Raw genomic sequence first — 15,961 nt, forward strand, 5'->3', positions numbered from 1 at the left:
TATCGTTTAGGGACTCTACGTAATTAGCACAGCCTATCACTAATCCCTTTGATGTTATCATAAACTCCAAGATTTTATCCCTTCTTGTATAAGTTGCTTACGATAACCATTAAGGAGGTTTCTCCAAAACTTTTGCCATTCATTGTATTATCAGCTAATTCATCCATCCAATCTGTCTTTCCCGTATTTAACTCTGCTAATAATAATAATTTGCTTCCATTATCTCTTCAAGTAACAGGGCCATAATATTATCGCGATTTCTTCCCGTGTTAAGGTACTCGTAACTTCAACGAGTTTAGATTATTAATAATCTTCAACGAGAAATGTTAATCATAAGCAAAGTTTATTAATAATCATTTCAGTTATTAAGAAATTGATTCGTTTATTTAATAAAGTTGTTCATATACCGCCCAAAGTGTAATTCGTAAAAGTTGTTGCATAAATCATTTATATTAAAAAATCAGTGTAACTGATTAATAGATCAGTGCGGGAAATGACCAATGGATTAATTCGTTGACACAGGATGGAACAACACGGTGAACAGACTAGAGTTAAAGCAAATAAATAGTCGAAAGTAAACGTACTATAATTTATTAAGCTGAATGACGTTAAGAGCGAGAAAGGGTGAAGTTCTGGAACAGTACATTGCGTTATTTCAGATTAACTTTAATTGCAAATCAATTGCAATTAACTGCATTGGCAGATGGATTGTTATTTACTCAACTGTGAAAAACTGCCAAAAGTGCTTGTTGTAGCAATAATAATAATAAGGATAATAATAAGAAGAAGAACCTGTGTAGTTCAGTGGATGTGGCGTTTGCATACCACGGCGCTTGGCAGTACGAAGGAAGACTTGATTTCGAGTCTAGTCGGCGACTAGAGGAAATTTTTCTAAATCTTTTTTGATCATCTTGCCTGTGCCAGAGATCGACTAACTCGGGAACCGAGTTAGTCGATCTCTGGCACGGGCAACCGGGTTTTTTCTCCAGGAAACTTGGGTTTTTCGTCCCGTAAACTCAAGAAAATCGACCGTAGAACCCACACTATTTCAGACATTAAATACATTGTGTTAGGGTTATGGACCACGAGACGGCTGCACTTGTTAAGTCATTCTCTTCACTGCGTGCCTCTTAATTAGTGATAGCTTTGGGCCAGCTATCTCTGATTGGCTGCTAGTGGAGATTGAACTGCCCACTCGGTCTCCAAAAAGTTAGATAGGGCTATACGGCCTCGCCTACTCCCTATACGGGAATAAAAAGGCGTTAGCGGATTTATAATAATAATAATAATAATAATAATACTTCAGATTTTTTAAGTAAAATTTATTTTTATCATTTTATGATAAAAATAAATGTTTAACGTTTTTTTTTCTGAACCATGCGATAAATCACATACTTCGCTTCACTGCTTTATTAAAAAAAATTAAAACAAAACATAGTTGGGTTCCATCATATTGCGTATACGGGATTAAAGCCAACTCTTCTGACTCCTCGGGGTCCATCAAAAAGATGCGAACCTGTTCTTAGCCAATCCTGATTCTGATGTAAATCCTATATATATTTTTTGTATGACAGTCCTAACTATGACAATAACATCGAAATGGTAAGACCGGCATTATGGTGTTCATTATTTATAATGTATGGACATCATCATCATCATCATCATCATCATCTTAATTGATGTTCGACAAGTGACGCACTAATCTCGAGATGTGCAATTCGTAATGGTTTGGCTTTGGCTAGAAGAGCCCTGCTATTCAGTGTTATCAATAACAAGTTATCGGATGTGGCAGAGGTTGTTTAGTAATGACAGTGTTGGCAGTAATAAGTTATTAGACCATCGAGGGTGATAACGCCATTCACATGAAGAGACAGGATACAAACGTGATGGAATCTGTAATAATGTACTAATGATGCCAATGTTAGTGATAAAAAACGCTTGTTCAAATTAGTGATAATGCTAGGATTTCTTCTTTTTTTTTCTTTTTGAGAATCCTTAATATAATTGTATTTAAATTTAAAATTTTAAGCAAATTTTTTTTTTCCAGCATCACTAAACAAGGTAACATTTTTGTAGAAAAAAAAAAAAAACTATAAAATATAAGGATAAATCGAAAAGTCTCTACTGGCAGTTCATGTTATCACAGTGTGTGCCTACATGTTGTAGTCTGATGAACTTCAAAACCTTTGCTCCCTTGGTTACGCGAGTGTATAGGGTGTCCATTTTATTTTTATACAATTTGTTCCTTTTCAAACCCCGGTTTTTAGAAGGACCGCCTCAATCTTGTAACACACTTAAATGCAAGAAAGATTGTATATGCTAGAGTAGACGATTTATATTTTATGGTAAACATCGGCAGTTGTCATCTATGAGCAAAGTATTTAATCCCCCCCCCAGTCGAAACTCGAACCATTTTACTGAGTTTCGAATCCATATTTTCACTTTATCAAAACGTTCTTTCAAATTCTGTGTATTCATATAACCAAGGGCTCGGCAAATTATGCAAACTCCTACTCGCCACTCAATTGTACTCTCCCAAGAAACCCCTCATTCCTTAATGATATGTTCCAATAAGTCAATAGGAATTCCCTAAAGCGATGTATCGTTGTTTGTTGAATACTTCCTTTGAGCGAGAATCATTCCAAATGAGGAGAAATCAGGAAAAACAGTAAAAACAACATTGATGTTATAGAACATAATTTGTTACATTATTTTTTGTTACAGGAATGGCTCTTTACATTACGCGCGCACGGGCATATACTCATTAATAACATGTCTATACGATTCGATTTTGGTTTCAAATCAGAGCATTTTCGACCAATAGCTACAAAGTTCCGTACTGTGTCAGAGAATCTAATATAAATTGTACTCGCAGTCTATGTGTGTGTGTGTGTGTGTGTGTGTGTGTGTGTGCCAGAGAGAGTGAGCAAATATTTAGTAGTTTTGATCACATCTTCTTATTCTCTTTTACAGGAAAATCAATGTCTTCGGATTAAGTTACTTGGCGACTGCTATTATTGTGTAAGTGGACTGCCAGACCCACGAGATGATCACGCTCACTGCTGCGTAGAAATGGGTCTGCATATGATCCATGCTATCAAGTAAGGAATTAAATTCATAAAAATTGATCAAAAAAAGTTCAGCGTCTCACTCCGAATTGTTTTAAAAAATTAGTCTAATGATTAACTTTTATTTAGTTTTTAGTTTTTTTTTATTTTTGAAATTAAAAAGAAATATCGTTCCTGAAGCAATCCACGGGGAAAAAACCAGATAAGCATTTGTAAACAGTAAACAACCTTCTAAACAAATCAGTAGAAAGACGGGCTGACTACCAATCGGATAGAAATATCCAATATCAAGCCTCACACCACCTCTTACTTCTCATCTATGCGCATCATAAGATTGAAAAAAAAAAAAAAACTTTTGCCTCTCCCTCTGTGTTTTTGCTGGTACCAGAATATAAACCATGGAAGATACAAGGATGTGCGCCCTTGTTTTTAATCATGCTTGACATGATTAAACAAACAAAAGTTTGCCCAAGAACAGACGCTTCTATTTCACTAACGAAAGTTGAAAGCATTGCACTTTCCTAATAGACACGATTTAATGGTACAATGTTTTAAAAGTTCTTCGGTATAGAGTAATGTTTCTGAGCCATTGCATTCGGAAATATATGACAAATACTTCACCAAAGGAACTATTTTAACGCATTTACCGTAAATTAGCTCAGCGGCCGAAGTCACCTTCACAAGTCAACCATTTAGAGATGCTACATACAGTTTATTTTTTTATTTTTTTTATTGAGATCTCTGCAGCTTCTTTGTTAAAACATAAAAAATTATGTCATTTGATTCCTTTTATTCTTCATGAAAAATATTAATTTGAATCCTAATTGACTTTTGGAAATCGGTGACAACAGCACCGTAGTTTCACCGATAGTTGATTTCATAACGACCGATGATTTTGAAGATTTCAGGGAAAGAGTGCAGCAGACAATTGTCTTATCGTTTTTACTAAACCTTAATTGGTATTGTTGTTTGAAATAAGGTGAAATACAGTATGTTGTATCAATTTTGGGATTGAAAACTCCAGTTTCCCTGAACGAAAAAACTTTATCTACCTGAGTCATAACTTCTTAAATTGGAAATTTTTATAATTTGAAATATCTTTAAATTTGTGATTTTTGCTTACTTAACGCAGAAGAGGTAGTGAATTTGTGTATGTGTATGTATTAGTGTATTTCTGGAAAAATACACTAATATTTCAAAAATTCCAAAATTTTGTAGAATCAGTAACCTTTAATCCAACCTTACTTGAAGAGGGGAGAAGTAAGAAAAACTTATGTTTTTCTTAACTTCTTTTAACATAAGAAAAACTTATGTTTTGAATTACTAAAAGTAAGAAATTACGCGCAGTTGAAGATTTTATATAAAAAATATACGTGCAATTGGACCGAGTACGTTCAATGTTTGCAAATGGACTCTATTCTCAGAAAATGTAGTTGTTAGACTAGCTGAAGTAACGTCAATTTACATTAAGTCACACCTATCGAAGCAATTGTTGCTAAAGCCCCAATTCACAGTAGAAACTTAGCATTTCCATATTATCGATTCTGTAAGCTACCAAAAAGCGACATCTTCAGGAGGAAATGCGCTGTCTTCTCTCTGTTGTTGTTTTATTTCTTTATTTATTTTTAAATCAGGAAACAAATATCTTCTGAGTTAACTCTGAGTATCTATAAGTATTCATGCAGCAACTACATGGAAACAGAAGATATTCTGAGCAAATGTGCTGCTTGAATATAGAAAGCAATATAAAATTCCTTCTCTATGTAACACAAAGAAAATCAATAGCTTCAACGACTGGAAGTAAACTTGCTTTGACTTACCAAGCATCTGCGATCCTTTCAAATGTGAAATGGGAAGGACATGCTGCAGACTTTTGTAACACACGAAGTATGTTGAATACTAAAAAAAGAACGGATCACGTCATATTTGGGAACTTCAATGCATATTTTCTCTTCGATAATAATAAAACGCTACTTGATTTGATTAAGTTAAGGGATATTACATCCCATATTGTTTCTTAGCCGAATAAGAAATTCAAAAGAGTTTCATGCCGAATATAGAAATTATATAAAGTTCGGCGATTCCAAGCGTAAGCAAATACCTGGATAGTAGCAACTGACCCTTAAAGTAGTGCAAGCTGAGGCAACTCATAGCAAAGGTGGAGCAAGCTCCGATCACTATTCTTGATATTTACCCATAATGTGAACTTAGCTCCTGGGTAGTGACCTTCTCTCATAATGTAGAACAGTAATACAGCTTCAGGAGCTAATTTCACATTATGGGTTCACATTAAATATCAAGAATAGTGATCGGAACTTGCTCCACCTTTGCTATGAGTTGCCTCAGCTCATAGCAAAGTGTCTGGTATTACTACCATTCCTTGTATTATCGCTTCTGATCCTTTCTAATCACATTTAATTGACATCATTCATGCGTCACTGTAATACAATTACTCATTCTCAGAAGAGACTATCCAAGCAGGAGAAAAATTATGCTCCAAGATGGCAGAGGAAAGGCGTTCCTCGTGGAAAAAAGAAACAGAAGCCCCTGATATGACTGATAGTAGCAGAAAGGCATGAAATTTTATCAACAGAATTAGGAAGGATTTCACTAAGCCATATGAGCATCCACAGGTACCAGCTAATCAAATTGCTCACCAGCTGCTGCTGAATGGAAAATTCCCTAAAAAGCACCCAAAAAATAAAATACTTAGACCCCCAAGTGAGCAACAAAAGGTGATTAACTTAGATTTCACCATCACTGAAATCAACGCTGTCATAAAACTATTAAAACATAGAAAATCTGCAGGCCTTGATGATGTCTGTAATGAACAGATTAAACATTTTGGAACCAGGACTACAGAGTGGTTATTAAACCTATACAACACTTGCCTCAGAACCCTAAGGATACCAACTATCTGGAGACATGCCAAAGTGGTGACCATTCTGACTCCAACAGAAGCAAAAAATTACAGACCCATATCACAACTCAGCAACCTCTTTAAAGTCTATGAACGATCTGAATAGGCTACAACCCCTAATCGAACTCCATCTCATTTCTGAGCAGGCTGATGTTAGACCAGGCAAATCTTGTATATCACAAATTCTCAACCTCACTCAATATATATAGAAAATGGTTATGAGCTAAAAACTAGCCACAGGAGCAGTATGTGTAGACCTAACTGCAGCATACGATACCATAAACCATCGCACACTCAGAAATAAAATACGCAGAATAACTAGACACTATCGCCTTGTCCTCCTGATTCAATCACTCTTGAAAAACAGACGCTTTTACGTGGACCTGGGGGGTAGGAAGAGCCGCTGGCATCCCCAAAAAATGGTCTCCTCAGGGAAGTGTGTTTTCACCATTACTTTTCAACATCTATGTCAATGATCTCCCCATCTTTCCAGGAACTAGAAATTTTATCTATGCTGATCACCTTACCAAAGCTACTGAATCAAAACATTTCATGTCCATTGAAACTACTCTATCACTTGTCATAAAACGTCTAACCACATATTATAGCAGCAATCAACTAAAATCAAACCCCTTGAAAACCCAGACTGGCCTTTTCTACCATAACAATAAGGAAGCTATAGACTTCTTGGGAAGGCTCTACTATAGAAATTCCTGGAACAACCCAATCTACCTCGGTGTGACTATCGATCGCACCCGCTCATATAAAACACACACATATAAAAAACAAAGGCAAAAGTGAATGCAAGAAACAATATACTAAGAATGCTTACCTCCTCCAAATGGGGGTGAAGACCCTAGCACGCTGAGATCTTCTGCCGTGGCCATTTGCTATTCTTCTGCTGAATATGCCTGCCCAGTATGGTCCAGATCCTGTCATGCTGATAAACTTGATCCGGCATTGAATGAAAGCTGCCGCTTAATTACAGGATGCCTTAAATCAACACCACTAAAAGACCTGTATACTTTGGCTGGTATTGCACCCCCCTTCAATTCGAAGATCTGCATTCTTAGCTGACGAAAGAAGCAGACAAATGAATGATGGACGTCATCCACTATTCGGCCTGATCGCAGTGCCCAAAAAACTAAGATCAACAGATAACTTCCTGGAAATTGTTGAACCACCTAAAAAACAACCTCCCAGAGACAAAATTTCAAGAATGGCTTGCACTATATCCTGAAAATATTACTGATATTCCAACAGCCGAACATCTTCCACGTGGTGCCCACTTAGACTGGAATACTTGGAAAAGCCTCAACAGACTTCGAACGACAGGACGCTGCAAATAAAACCTCATCAAATGGGGCTACCTCACTGGACCAGATAATTGTGAGTGTGGGACAACCCCATGAAACACCTTCTTTCTTGTCCCTTTCTTCCATCACCTTGCACAAAAGAGGACCTTATATCCTGCACAGAAAGAGCAGTTGATCGTGCAAGATTCTGGAAGAACATGTGACCATATTTATTGTATATAAGTTATGTATAGTTTCCTTTTTTTTTCATATTTAATTATTATTCCCTGTATAATTCACCTACCAAATCTAAGCTGATCTCATTTGTAATGTATCCTAATTTGTTGTAAATAATGTTGTACCAATTACTTACTATAGTACCACTTGTGTTTGGATACGAAATAAATACATGATTTCAACTGAATAATGGGCTCGACAAGTATTTATCTGTTGTCTCTTCATTATCGTTCTTTCAACTGGCAAGCAGATTAATATTATTATCAATAAAACATTTCCTAAAAAATTAATAATTCGTATTCATTTTTTCCCTTTATATTAATTTATCGTTTGATTTTATTTTCTTTGTCAGATTTGTTCGCCAAAAAACAGACGTTAACCTTAACATGAGAATCGGAATTCACAGCGGGTCTGTGCTGTGTGGAGTTCTCGGCTTGCATAAGTGGCAGTTCGATGTCTGGTCCAATGACGTCACCCTTGCTAATCATATGGAATCTGGAGGAATTGCAGGGTAAGTACATATCCTCAAATGTATTTTTATGATGAATTTCTTAATAGATTACTCAGAATCTAAATTCTAACGTCTAACTAATAATTACAAATCGATGTAGGCGAGTCCATATTTCTGAAGCTACACTTAAGTGCTTGGGAAACGATTACGAAGTTGAACCCGGGTATGGAGCTACACGAGATTCATATCTTCGTCATCACAATGTAGAAACTTATTTAGTTAAACAAACGGAGCCAACCCCGAAAAGAAAGGTAAGTAAATCAACGATCTCAAACTAGAAATCTCTCTCTCTCTCTCTCTTATTAACTCATTTCTATTCTTTCATCATTACTCGTTTGAGATGATTTCTATGACAGATCTGTTCCAAAAGAAATTGACAAAGAGACAAATATTCCTCCCATAGGATTTCCTATTTTATACTGGTTGAGTGAACCACCATAGGAACCGGTGTTGCCAGGAGATATGTCACTACGACTGTCACCAGTAAACGGCTACACGGAGAGCATTGTTTTATTTTATACTTTATTAATAAACTATTTTAATAGTTCTTCATATTAGGACACACAAAATAAGCCTTGAGTACCGACCAGAACAAGCTATCTACAGACATAATACATTAGACTCATAGCCTTAGCTACTTCGGTTCTAATTGCGTTGATGATGGCAATGACTCTCACAGCAAAGCACTCCTTCGTTTGCATATTAATTGTCTCAATGTTTATACCAAAAAGTGTGAATAGAAATGAAAACCAAATACTTCATTATATCAAATTTCGTGAAGCCCAAGTGAGTGCTACCATATAACTGGATGGCGCTTCTACGAACCACACCTGAAAATGAAAGTTTACAATAACAGCTGTTTATGCATATATAGTACCGATGTACCATAGTAAATTAGAAGATTTATCCAGTGTTGCAAGGAATATTAGAAGAAGAAACACTGATTATAATCACAAACTAGTTTTAGAAGGAATGGTGCTCTTAAACAAGAAGCATCTTGGCATCTCTTCCTCCTCTGTCGCTTAAGATCTTTCTCTCTTCTCATCCTAAGTGTTTTTCTCATCGCTCAAATCTTGATAGACATTTAAATTGTTATTTCTTTCAATATAAATATATAGGTCTGGCATCCCCGGGAGAGTGCATTTGCCTAAGACTTGAACTGCATATAGTTGTCGCATGTCCAGAGTAATCCATCTTCTAAAATCATTTCGGAATGCTTTTTTAAATCGATGACTCTATAATTTGCTTATTTACAAAAGCAAGTAGTACTGCCAGTAACTAAAATTCATATGGATAATCCATTGATTCTGTGTACGGATATTTAAAAGATCAAAGATTTCCAAAAAACAAACAAACATAATATTGTTTTAAAGAAATATAAGAAGAAACTATATCCCTAATTTGGGATTGTGGTCTTATCTTTTATAATTTGGACAAGACAGAAACCATTAAATACAGGGCAATTGAGTACCAAGCTAGACCTAATGCTATTTTAAGTAGTGAAAGCTCTATATCAGACTTGGTGTTTTCACTTTTGCTGTTTAAGTGAACTTAACGATCAACAGTAGAATCAAACAAACTTTAAAATCGATTGTAATACGAAAGCGAACTGAATTATTATTATGTGACACCTCCAGGGAGTCCAAAAACTCATCGAGGGAGGACGCCTACTCTACAACTCTGTCTCCACCACTCAGTTCACTATCTACCGCCCACTAGCATTTCCACAGACCATCACAAACACCATGCCGGAATTCGAATCCGCAGCCTTTTGGCTGGAGAGTGGATACGCTAACCACTCGGCCAACCAGGCCCATAATATCGATTGTGTTAACTTGATCATAAATAAAGAAAATGCAAACTACATCCGTTTAATATATTTTCCATTTTCTTTTAACTAGATTTTATGCTGCCATGTTCACACTACTTAAAAACACTGCAACAGTTTGTTTTTATTAAATCTATAAAGCATGCTGACAGTTTTGGTATGTACAGTAGAAATAAAGCCAACTCCAAAAGTCAAGAAACGTAAACATGAAATTTGTAATCCTGATCGTTGAGTGCTATTAGTAGCGCTATTAATGCAATAAAATTGTTACAGAACAGTGTAGTGTATGCATGCAAGAATATTTAGATTTTCTTCCTAATTTACTAATCTGTTGCCTTAGTTCCAAATGTTCAACGGTAATTTCTATCTCAATTATAAGCCTTGTTTCCATTGGCCGACATATAATTAACATGCATGCATGGCTCTTGAAAGGTATTTCACATTTCTGTCTTTCTCTAAGAGAATGAAGTGTAACTTTAGACAGTCTAAAGCAAGTCAACTGGTTGCTAAGTAACTATTTAGATATCGATTTGTTATTTCTCATGGAGAAATATCCGAGAAGCTCATCATAAGAATTAATGTACAAAATCGCATTTCTGAAAAAAAAATAAACCACACAACGGAATTAATAACTTGTTTATTATGAATGTGCTTCAAATAAACAGAAGTTTCCATATTTAGATATGTTAATTCTCATAGTACATAGGTTTAAGTGTTGCATTGGTTTTGGATGTAAACGAAAATCTCTCACCCAACAAGTAGGATTATTACAGTTAATCGTTCTAGAAGATTCTTAATGTTCTAATGCCAATACATTTAGAATCTAGACCTATAATGGAACACTCATGTTCTATTATTATTTTATATCATGCTCTTTATCTTCCCAAAATATTGTCTTATGTCTGTAGAAGTGTGTGTGTGTTCATGGGACCGGTTTGCCTGTTCTGAGGGACGAAAAACCCGAGTATCCGGGTGGAAAAAAACCTTTTACCTCCATATGAGACCGGTTAACTCACCTTTGGTCGAAAGTAACCAGAGAAAGAGGTCCTCACAATATAGACAGGAATTGAATCCAGGTCTTTCCGACCAAAGGGCTTCGTCTATATCGATTGAGCTACGGAGGCTCTGCATATTAATTACTATTACGTTATTTATGACCTACTTTGCTTCCAATAGATATTGTATAGGTATTCATACATTTTTAAATATTAGTACTCTTTCTCGTTAATGTATGTTCTTGTTCATCAGGATCCAAAACACAGAAAATGTTCTGTAAACTTAAAGGAAATGGTTAGAAATAGTCGTCAAGCCGCCACATCGGACTGTACTTCAAGTTCCAGCAACATTGCAATAGCTGAAGACGAGATTACAACTGACTGGACTCCCGAGATTCCTTTCGAAAATGTAAGTTTCTTTACTTTCTTTACTCCCTTGTTAAGTTCGTGTACGCATGCGCATACCGTATACGGAGCTTTTAGACAGAAAATCTAACCTGCTGTTTTATAGCTTTCAGATTTTGCTGACAATGATCCTTTCGAAGGGCCACAAGGATCCACCTCGGAGGACGAAGATGGTGGATATAAAAAGAAATCAGTCGTGAAAACGGTGAGCGAGGAAGTGGATAATCTAATTGACAATTGCATCGAAATAGAATCGAACAAAAAGTTAAGAAAAGAAAATGTCAACTGGTTTACCCTCACTTTCAAAGCTAAGGATATGGAAATCAAGGTATGACAACGAAAACGTCTGATTATGGTTAACAGTACTTTACATGTATTGAATATAGCAAACATTACAGAAAATAATTATCCAACACTTCAGAGCCAATCAGAATTATAATAGCGATCGGTGAGTATTTATTTATATTAAGATCTTCCAGTTATTTGGTCGTAATATGTGACTAAGGATCAATGATATGTTACGACCAAATCACTGGATTTTGGTATGAGTAAGTTGCTTAACCCATGGACTGTTTATGTCCACTGATTTTTTTCCCGATTTCGGGGAAAACGATCTGCTGTTAACCAACCTTTCACAAACACGACTGTTATGAAGTTAAACTTCTAATTATTGTGCTTTAGTTTTTTTCTCTCTCTCTCTTTCTTTTTGTGTCAAAGCAATAAACCTATCAAAAGATTGAAATTTTCAATATCCCACTGCTGGTAAAGTTTAATAAGAATATAAAGTGTCAAGATAAAAAATAGAATTATTTTTTAGAATTGAACATATTAGCTTTAATCGCCTTCAAAGATCTGACATGCTGTGATTAGAGAACGTACGAAAAAAAATGAACATTAATAGTTATCAATAACTTTGAACACACACACACACACACACACACACACACACACACACACACACACACACACACACACACACACACACCTCAAGTACTGTACAACAACAATAACATTACTGGCCTTAGGGGATTGTGGAGTTAGCTGTATTCAGCTAGGAGCAGGATTGGCGTGGGTCTTTGTTTGCCGTGCTCGGATTCATTGTGGTTGGCAGCTTGTTTGATTAGATGGTTTGAATGCGTGCTTGCCTTTGAGAAGAACTTTTCAGCTACGTTGTGAAGGAGCGGAAGGATATATGGGATTCTGGTCTATCTGGATGGTTCTAATAAACCGGGCGGCGTCCGATATCATCCGCAGGCACTTCTTCTGTATTCGCTGCAATTTTAGAATGTTTGATTTCGAGGTATGGCTCCATGCTGGGGAGGCGTATGTGATTACAGGGCGTATCACCATATACGGCAGTTGCGGCGGTTGATCATGGGGTAGAGTTCAGCTATGGCTTTGGATGTCTTTGCACCTATGAGTTTGATGTGACTTTTAAATCGAAGTTTTTGGTCGAGTTGTACTCCGAGATATTTGGTTTCTATCTGCCATGGAATCTTTTCTCCGAAGAGTTTAACTTGATCTTGATCTTGGACAGATCAAGTACTGTATTTTTTTCCCATTATTTTTATATAAAAAATATGAATATAGTTCGCTGATTCGTGTCTTTATATAATTTTTATTTAATTTCGAAAATGTTTAAATAAATTAAAAAATAAATTAATTTAAATTAAATTAACGCTATATCCATATCTCATTACTTTGCTGGTTGTGACGTTTCATTGAAACATGACATACGCGGACAAACCATCCATGTAAAATGTTTATATAGATGGGTATCATAAATCCATAAAAATTCACGTTAAACAATGTTTATTATTCTTGTTTCAATATGAGTGGGTTCTATTAGTGGGTTCACAACTAATTGAATCGATCTAAAGCTGGAAAAAAGTGACAGTTGTCATGGCAACTACATAGTAAAACATTTCTCGTTTTATTATAATATAGAATCATAGCAAGAGCATTAACGCTAATATAGTAATGAATGAAGTTATTAATTAAAATTAATGAAAAATGCCTAATTTAAAATATTGTTAGGTTTTTAGCAGGTACTATTAACATCGGATTTATTTATTTTTTCAAGTTCCATCAGATCCGTGACACGGTGTTCCGTTCAAATATGTTATGTGCCGTCGTCATCTGGATTTTCATAGCCGTATGCCAAATGATAATGGTGCCAAAGTGAGTATTCTAATGTTCTTTTTTTAATTCTATTCCCCTCCCCTAATTCTATTGTCAATTTTAATTGTAAAATTCTACTGTTTTTAGATGACTAAATCGTTCAATAAAAATATGAAAAACAATAAAAATTCAAAAACTGAACAGATTTTGTATATAGACACTTAACGTATTATTATTTTTTTTATTATTATTATTATCATCATCGTCATTACTGCAGAACTAACAATAAAGTTTTTCAAGAAATAAAAAAAAAAATGAAACGGACGAGGGGATTGCCTTGCGCTAGTACCGTCAGAATTCATGACTATTCGACCACCATCATCTCAAACCGCTATGTTGAAAACTCCAAACAAGTGAACGGATGAAACAGAAAAGTTCATCCTTGGTTGCACGCAGTTTTCCCTCCGGGGCGGGAGAACAGGGCTTTTCATTCTGGAAACCAGGGTTTTTTCATCGAGATAACAGACAAACTGACCACTGGAACACACGCAATTTACAGACATAATATATTGGCTATCATAACCTTTGTTGCTTGCTTCAGCATAATTCCAATCAACAACAACCGCCAACACGCCAACACCATTCGCCAAAGGTTGGTTGATTGGTAGAGCCTCTGCTACTAATGGCTCAGTTAAGTAAGTTTGAGCGCGGTTAGTAGTTGGAAGGGACACTAATCGTTCGATGCTGTTGGCACACTCTCCCTCGATGAGTCTTTGGACTCCCTGGAGGTGTCAAATAATAATAATAATCTTAGGTCACCTACCATACAGCTCAGATTTTGTCCCATCTGTCATCTCTTCGGGTAAGTGAAGAAACATTTGAGGTGACGTCGTCAGATGAAGACATGATAGCGGTGAAAGTGTACTTCCGCCATCAAGATACTCAGTTTTAACTTGAATCTTAAAATATTATTATTATTATTATTATTATTATTATTATTATTATATGGTATTTCCACGAAGTCCTGGTGATTTTGTATATGCACATCGCTGGAGGCGATGATGCCTAAAATTACATGAGAGAGAGAGAGAGAGAGAGAGAGAGAGAGAGAGAGAGAGAGAGTGTGTGTGTGTGTGTGTGTGTGTGTGCGTGCGTGCGTGCTCTGATTATTAGCATTCGTATTTGCCTTTATCAAAATTAAGACAAATGTAACTGTTAATCTTTGCTAGTACTCACATTAATGATTATTTACATCAATTACAGTCACAACATAAAAGAGCTATACAAGTCCAAAATTTAATTCCCAATAATATGCACATACATTGATTAGTTAAACTATCAACTTGTAACAATTCCGTGTCCTTATTAAAATTTTCTCCATTTTCTCTATTAATATACCTGTGATGTTATTCCTGCCATCAAAGACTCAGTGTGTTTCTAAATCACAATGTGATCAAATTTTAAGTTTTGTTGAGTTTTTTTTATTTTTTAATTTAAGTTTTTTTTATTTTTTAATTTAAGTTTTTTTAATTTTTTTGTCTATTTTATTCACATTCATATTTTCTTTCTTTGAATCTTCTTTGAGATTAAGGCTGTTTGCTCCTGGAGCGTATCATCATCATCATCATCATCATCATCATTATTAGTATTATTATTATTGGCTTTATTCCAGGAGACTTGGATTTAGCACAGCAACTGCATCAACAAACGAATTATCGTTTGTTACTGTTGTGAAAAATAATAATCAAAAAAAAAAAAAGAAAAGAAAAACAAAAAGACTAACGCACTTTTGACTGTGGTGAACTCGTTGTAATTTCATAGTGAAGACACATAGTATGCCCTACAAATCGCATAAAAAGTGTTTTTTTTTTTAAACAATTCTTCCGAGGATTCAGGATGATAAAATTGCTGTCGAGTAGTATCATGATAATGGGAAATACTTGTATCATTTCCATAAGTCTGGTTTTAATTTTTTTTTCCTGCTCTGTCTGATATTATGAATCACTTGAATGGCATTTGTAGGATAAACCTTTATTCGGTTGAGAATGCCTAACTTAAAGTCCTAAGTATAAAACGAAGTCATTTTCATTTGCAGATGACTGAGCCATTCTCATATAGAATGAAAGGAATTTTCTTCCAACAAGTTTTTTTACCTTCGGATTGTAATTTTCTTTAACATATCCTTCAGCTCATATATACTTCAGTGTTGACGCTGTCATGAATTTGCATAGGCCGGATTACATTACCGCTCATGCACTTTCAAGGTTGTTTCATCTGCAAGCATACTCCTTTTTCATTTATAACAGGAGTTGGATTGGATGGATTCAAGTGAGGCAACTAACCACAAGCAACAGCGTATCTGTGTGCTCTAGCCGGTTTGTCAGTTTTTCAAGGAAAAGAACCTTACTTCCTCCTTATGTGTTTCTCTTGGATGGGTTTTTTGAGGAAGATTTTGGTGGTGGAGTTTCCCTTCTGGTAAACCGATCTCTATAAGAGATGACTAACTTACTTTCAATCGCAAAGCGAATATTTCTTCCATATAAATCAGATTCAAGGATTCGTTGCTATTGAATGCGCCATG

At 35.5% G+C, this 15,961-nt stretch overlaps 1 protein-coding gene across 1 annotated transcript in view; it reads left to right on the forward strand.

Annotated features, from left to right (window-relative positions):
• Positions 1-15,961, forward strand: part of LOC150106929 (adenylate cyclase type 8-like) — a 131,820-nt gene that overhangs the window by 37,556 nt on the left and 78,303 nt on the right. The window contains exons 6-11 of the mRNA XM_090393508.1: positions 2,974-3,101; positions 7,873-8,031; positions 8,132-8,282; positions 11,108-11,263; positions 11,366-11,587; positions 13,343-13,440. Coding sequence (XP_090249634.1) covers positions 2,974-3,101; positions 7,873-8,031; positions 8,132-8,282; positions 11,108-11,263; positions 11,366-11,587; positions 13,343-13,440 — 914 coding nt within the window. The remainder of the gene's footprint in view (positions 1-2,973; positions 3,102-7,872; positions 8,032-8,131; positions 8,283-11,107; positions 11,264-11,365; positions 11,588-13,342; positions 13,441-15,961) is intronic.

This window comes from Typopeltis vanoorti, chromosome 5, assembly GCF_054136105.1.
Source record: "Typopeltis vanoorti isolate ZY-2024b chromosome 5, IOZ_Tvanoo_1.0, whole genome shotgun sequence".
Classification (NCBI taxonomy): domain Eukaryota; kingdom Metazoa; phylum Arthropoda; class Arachnida; order Uropygi; family Thelyphonidae; genus Typopeltis; species Typopeltis vanoorti.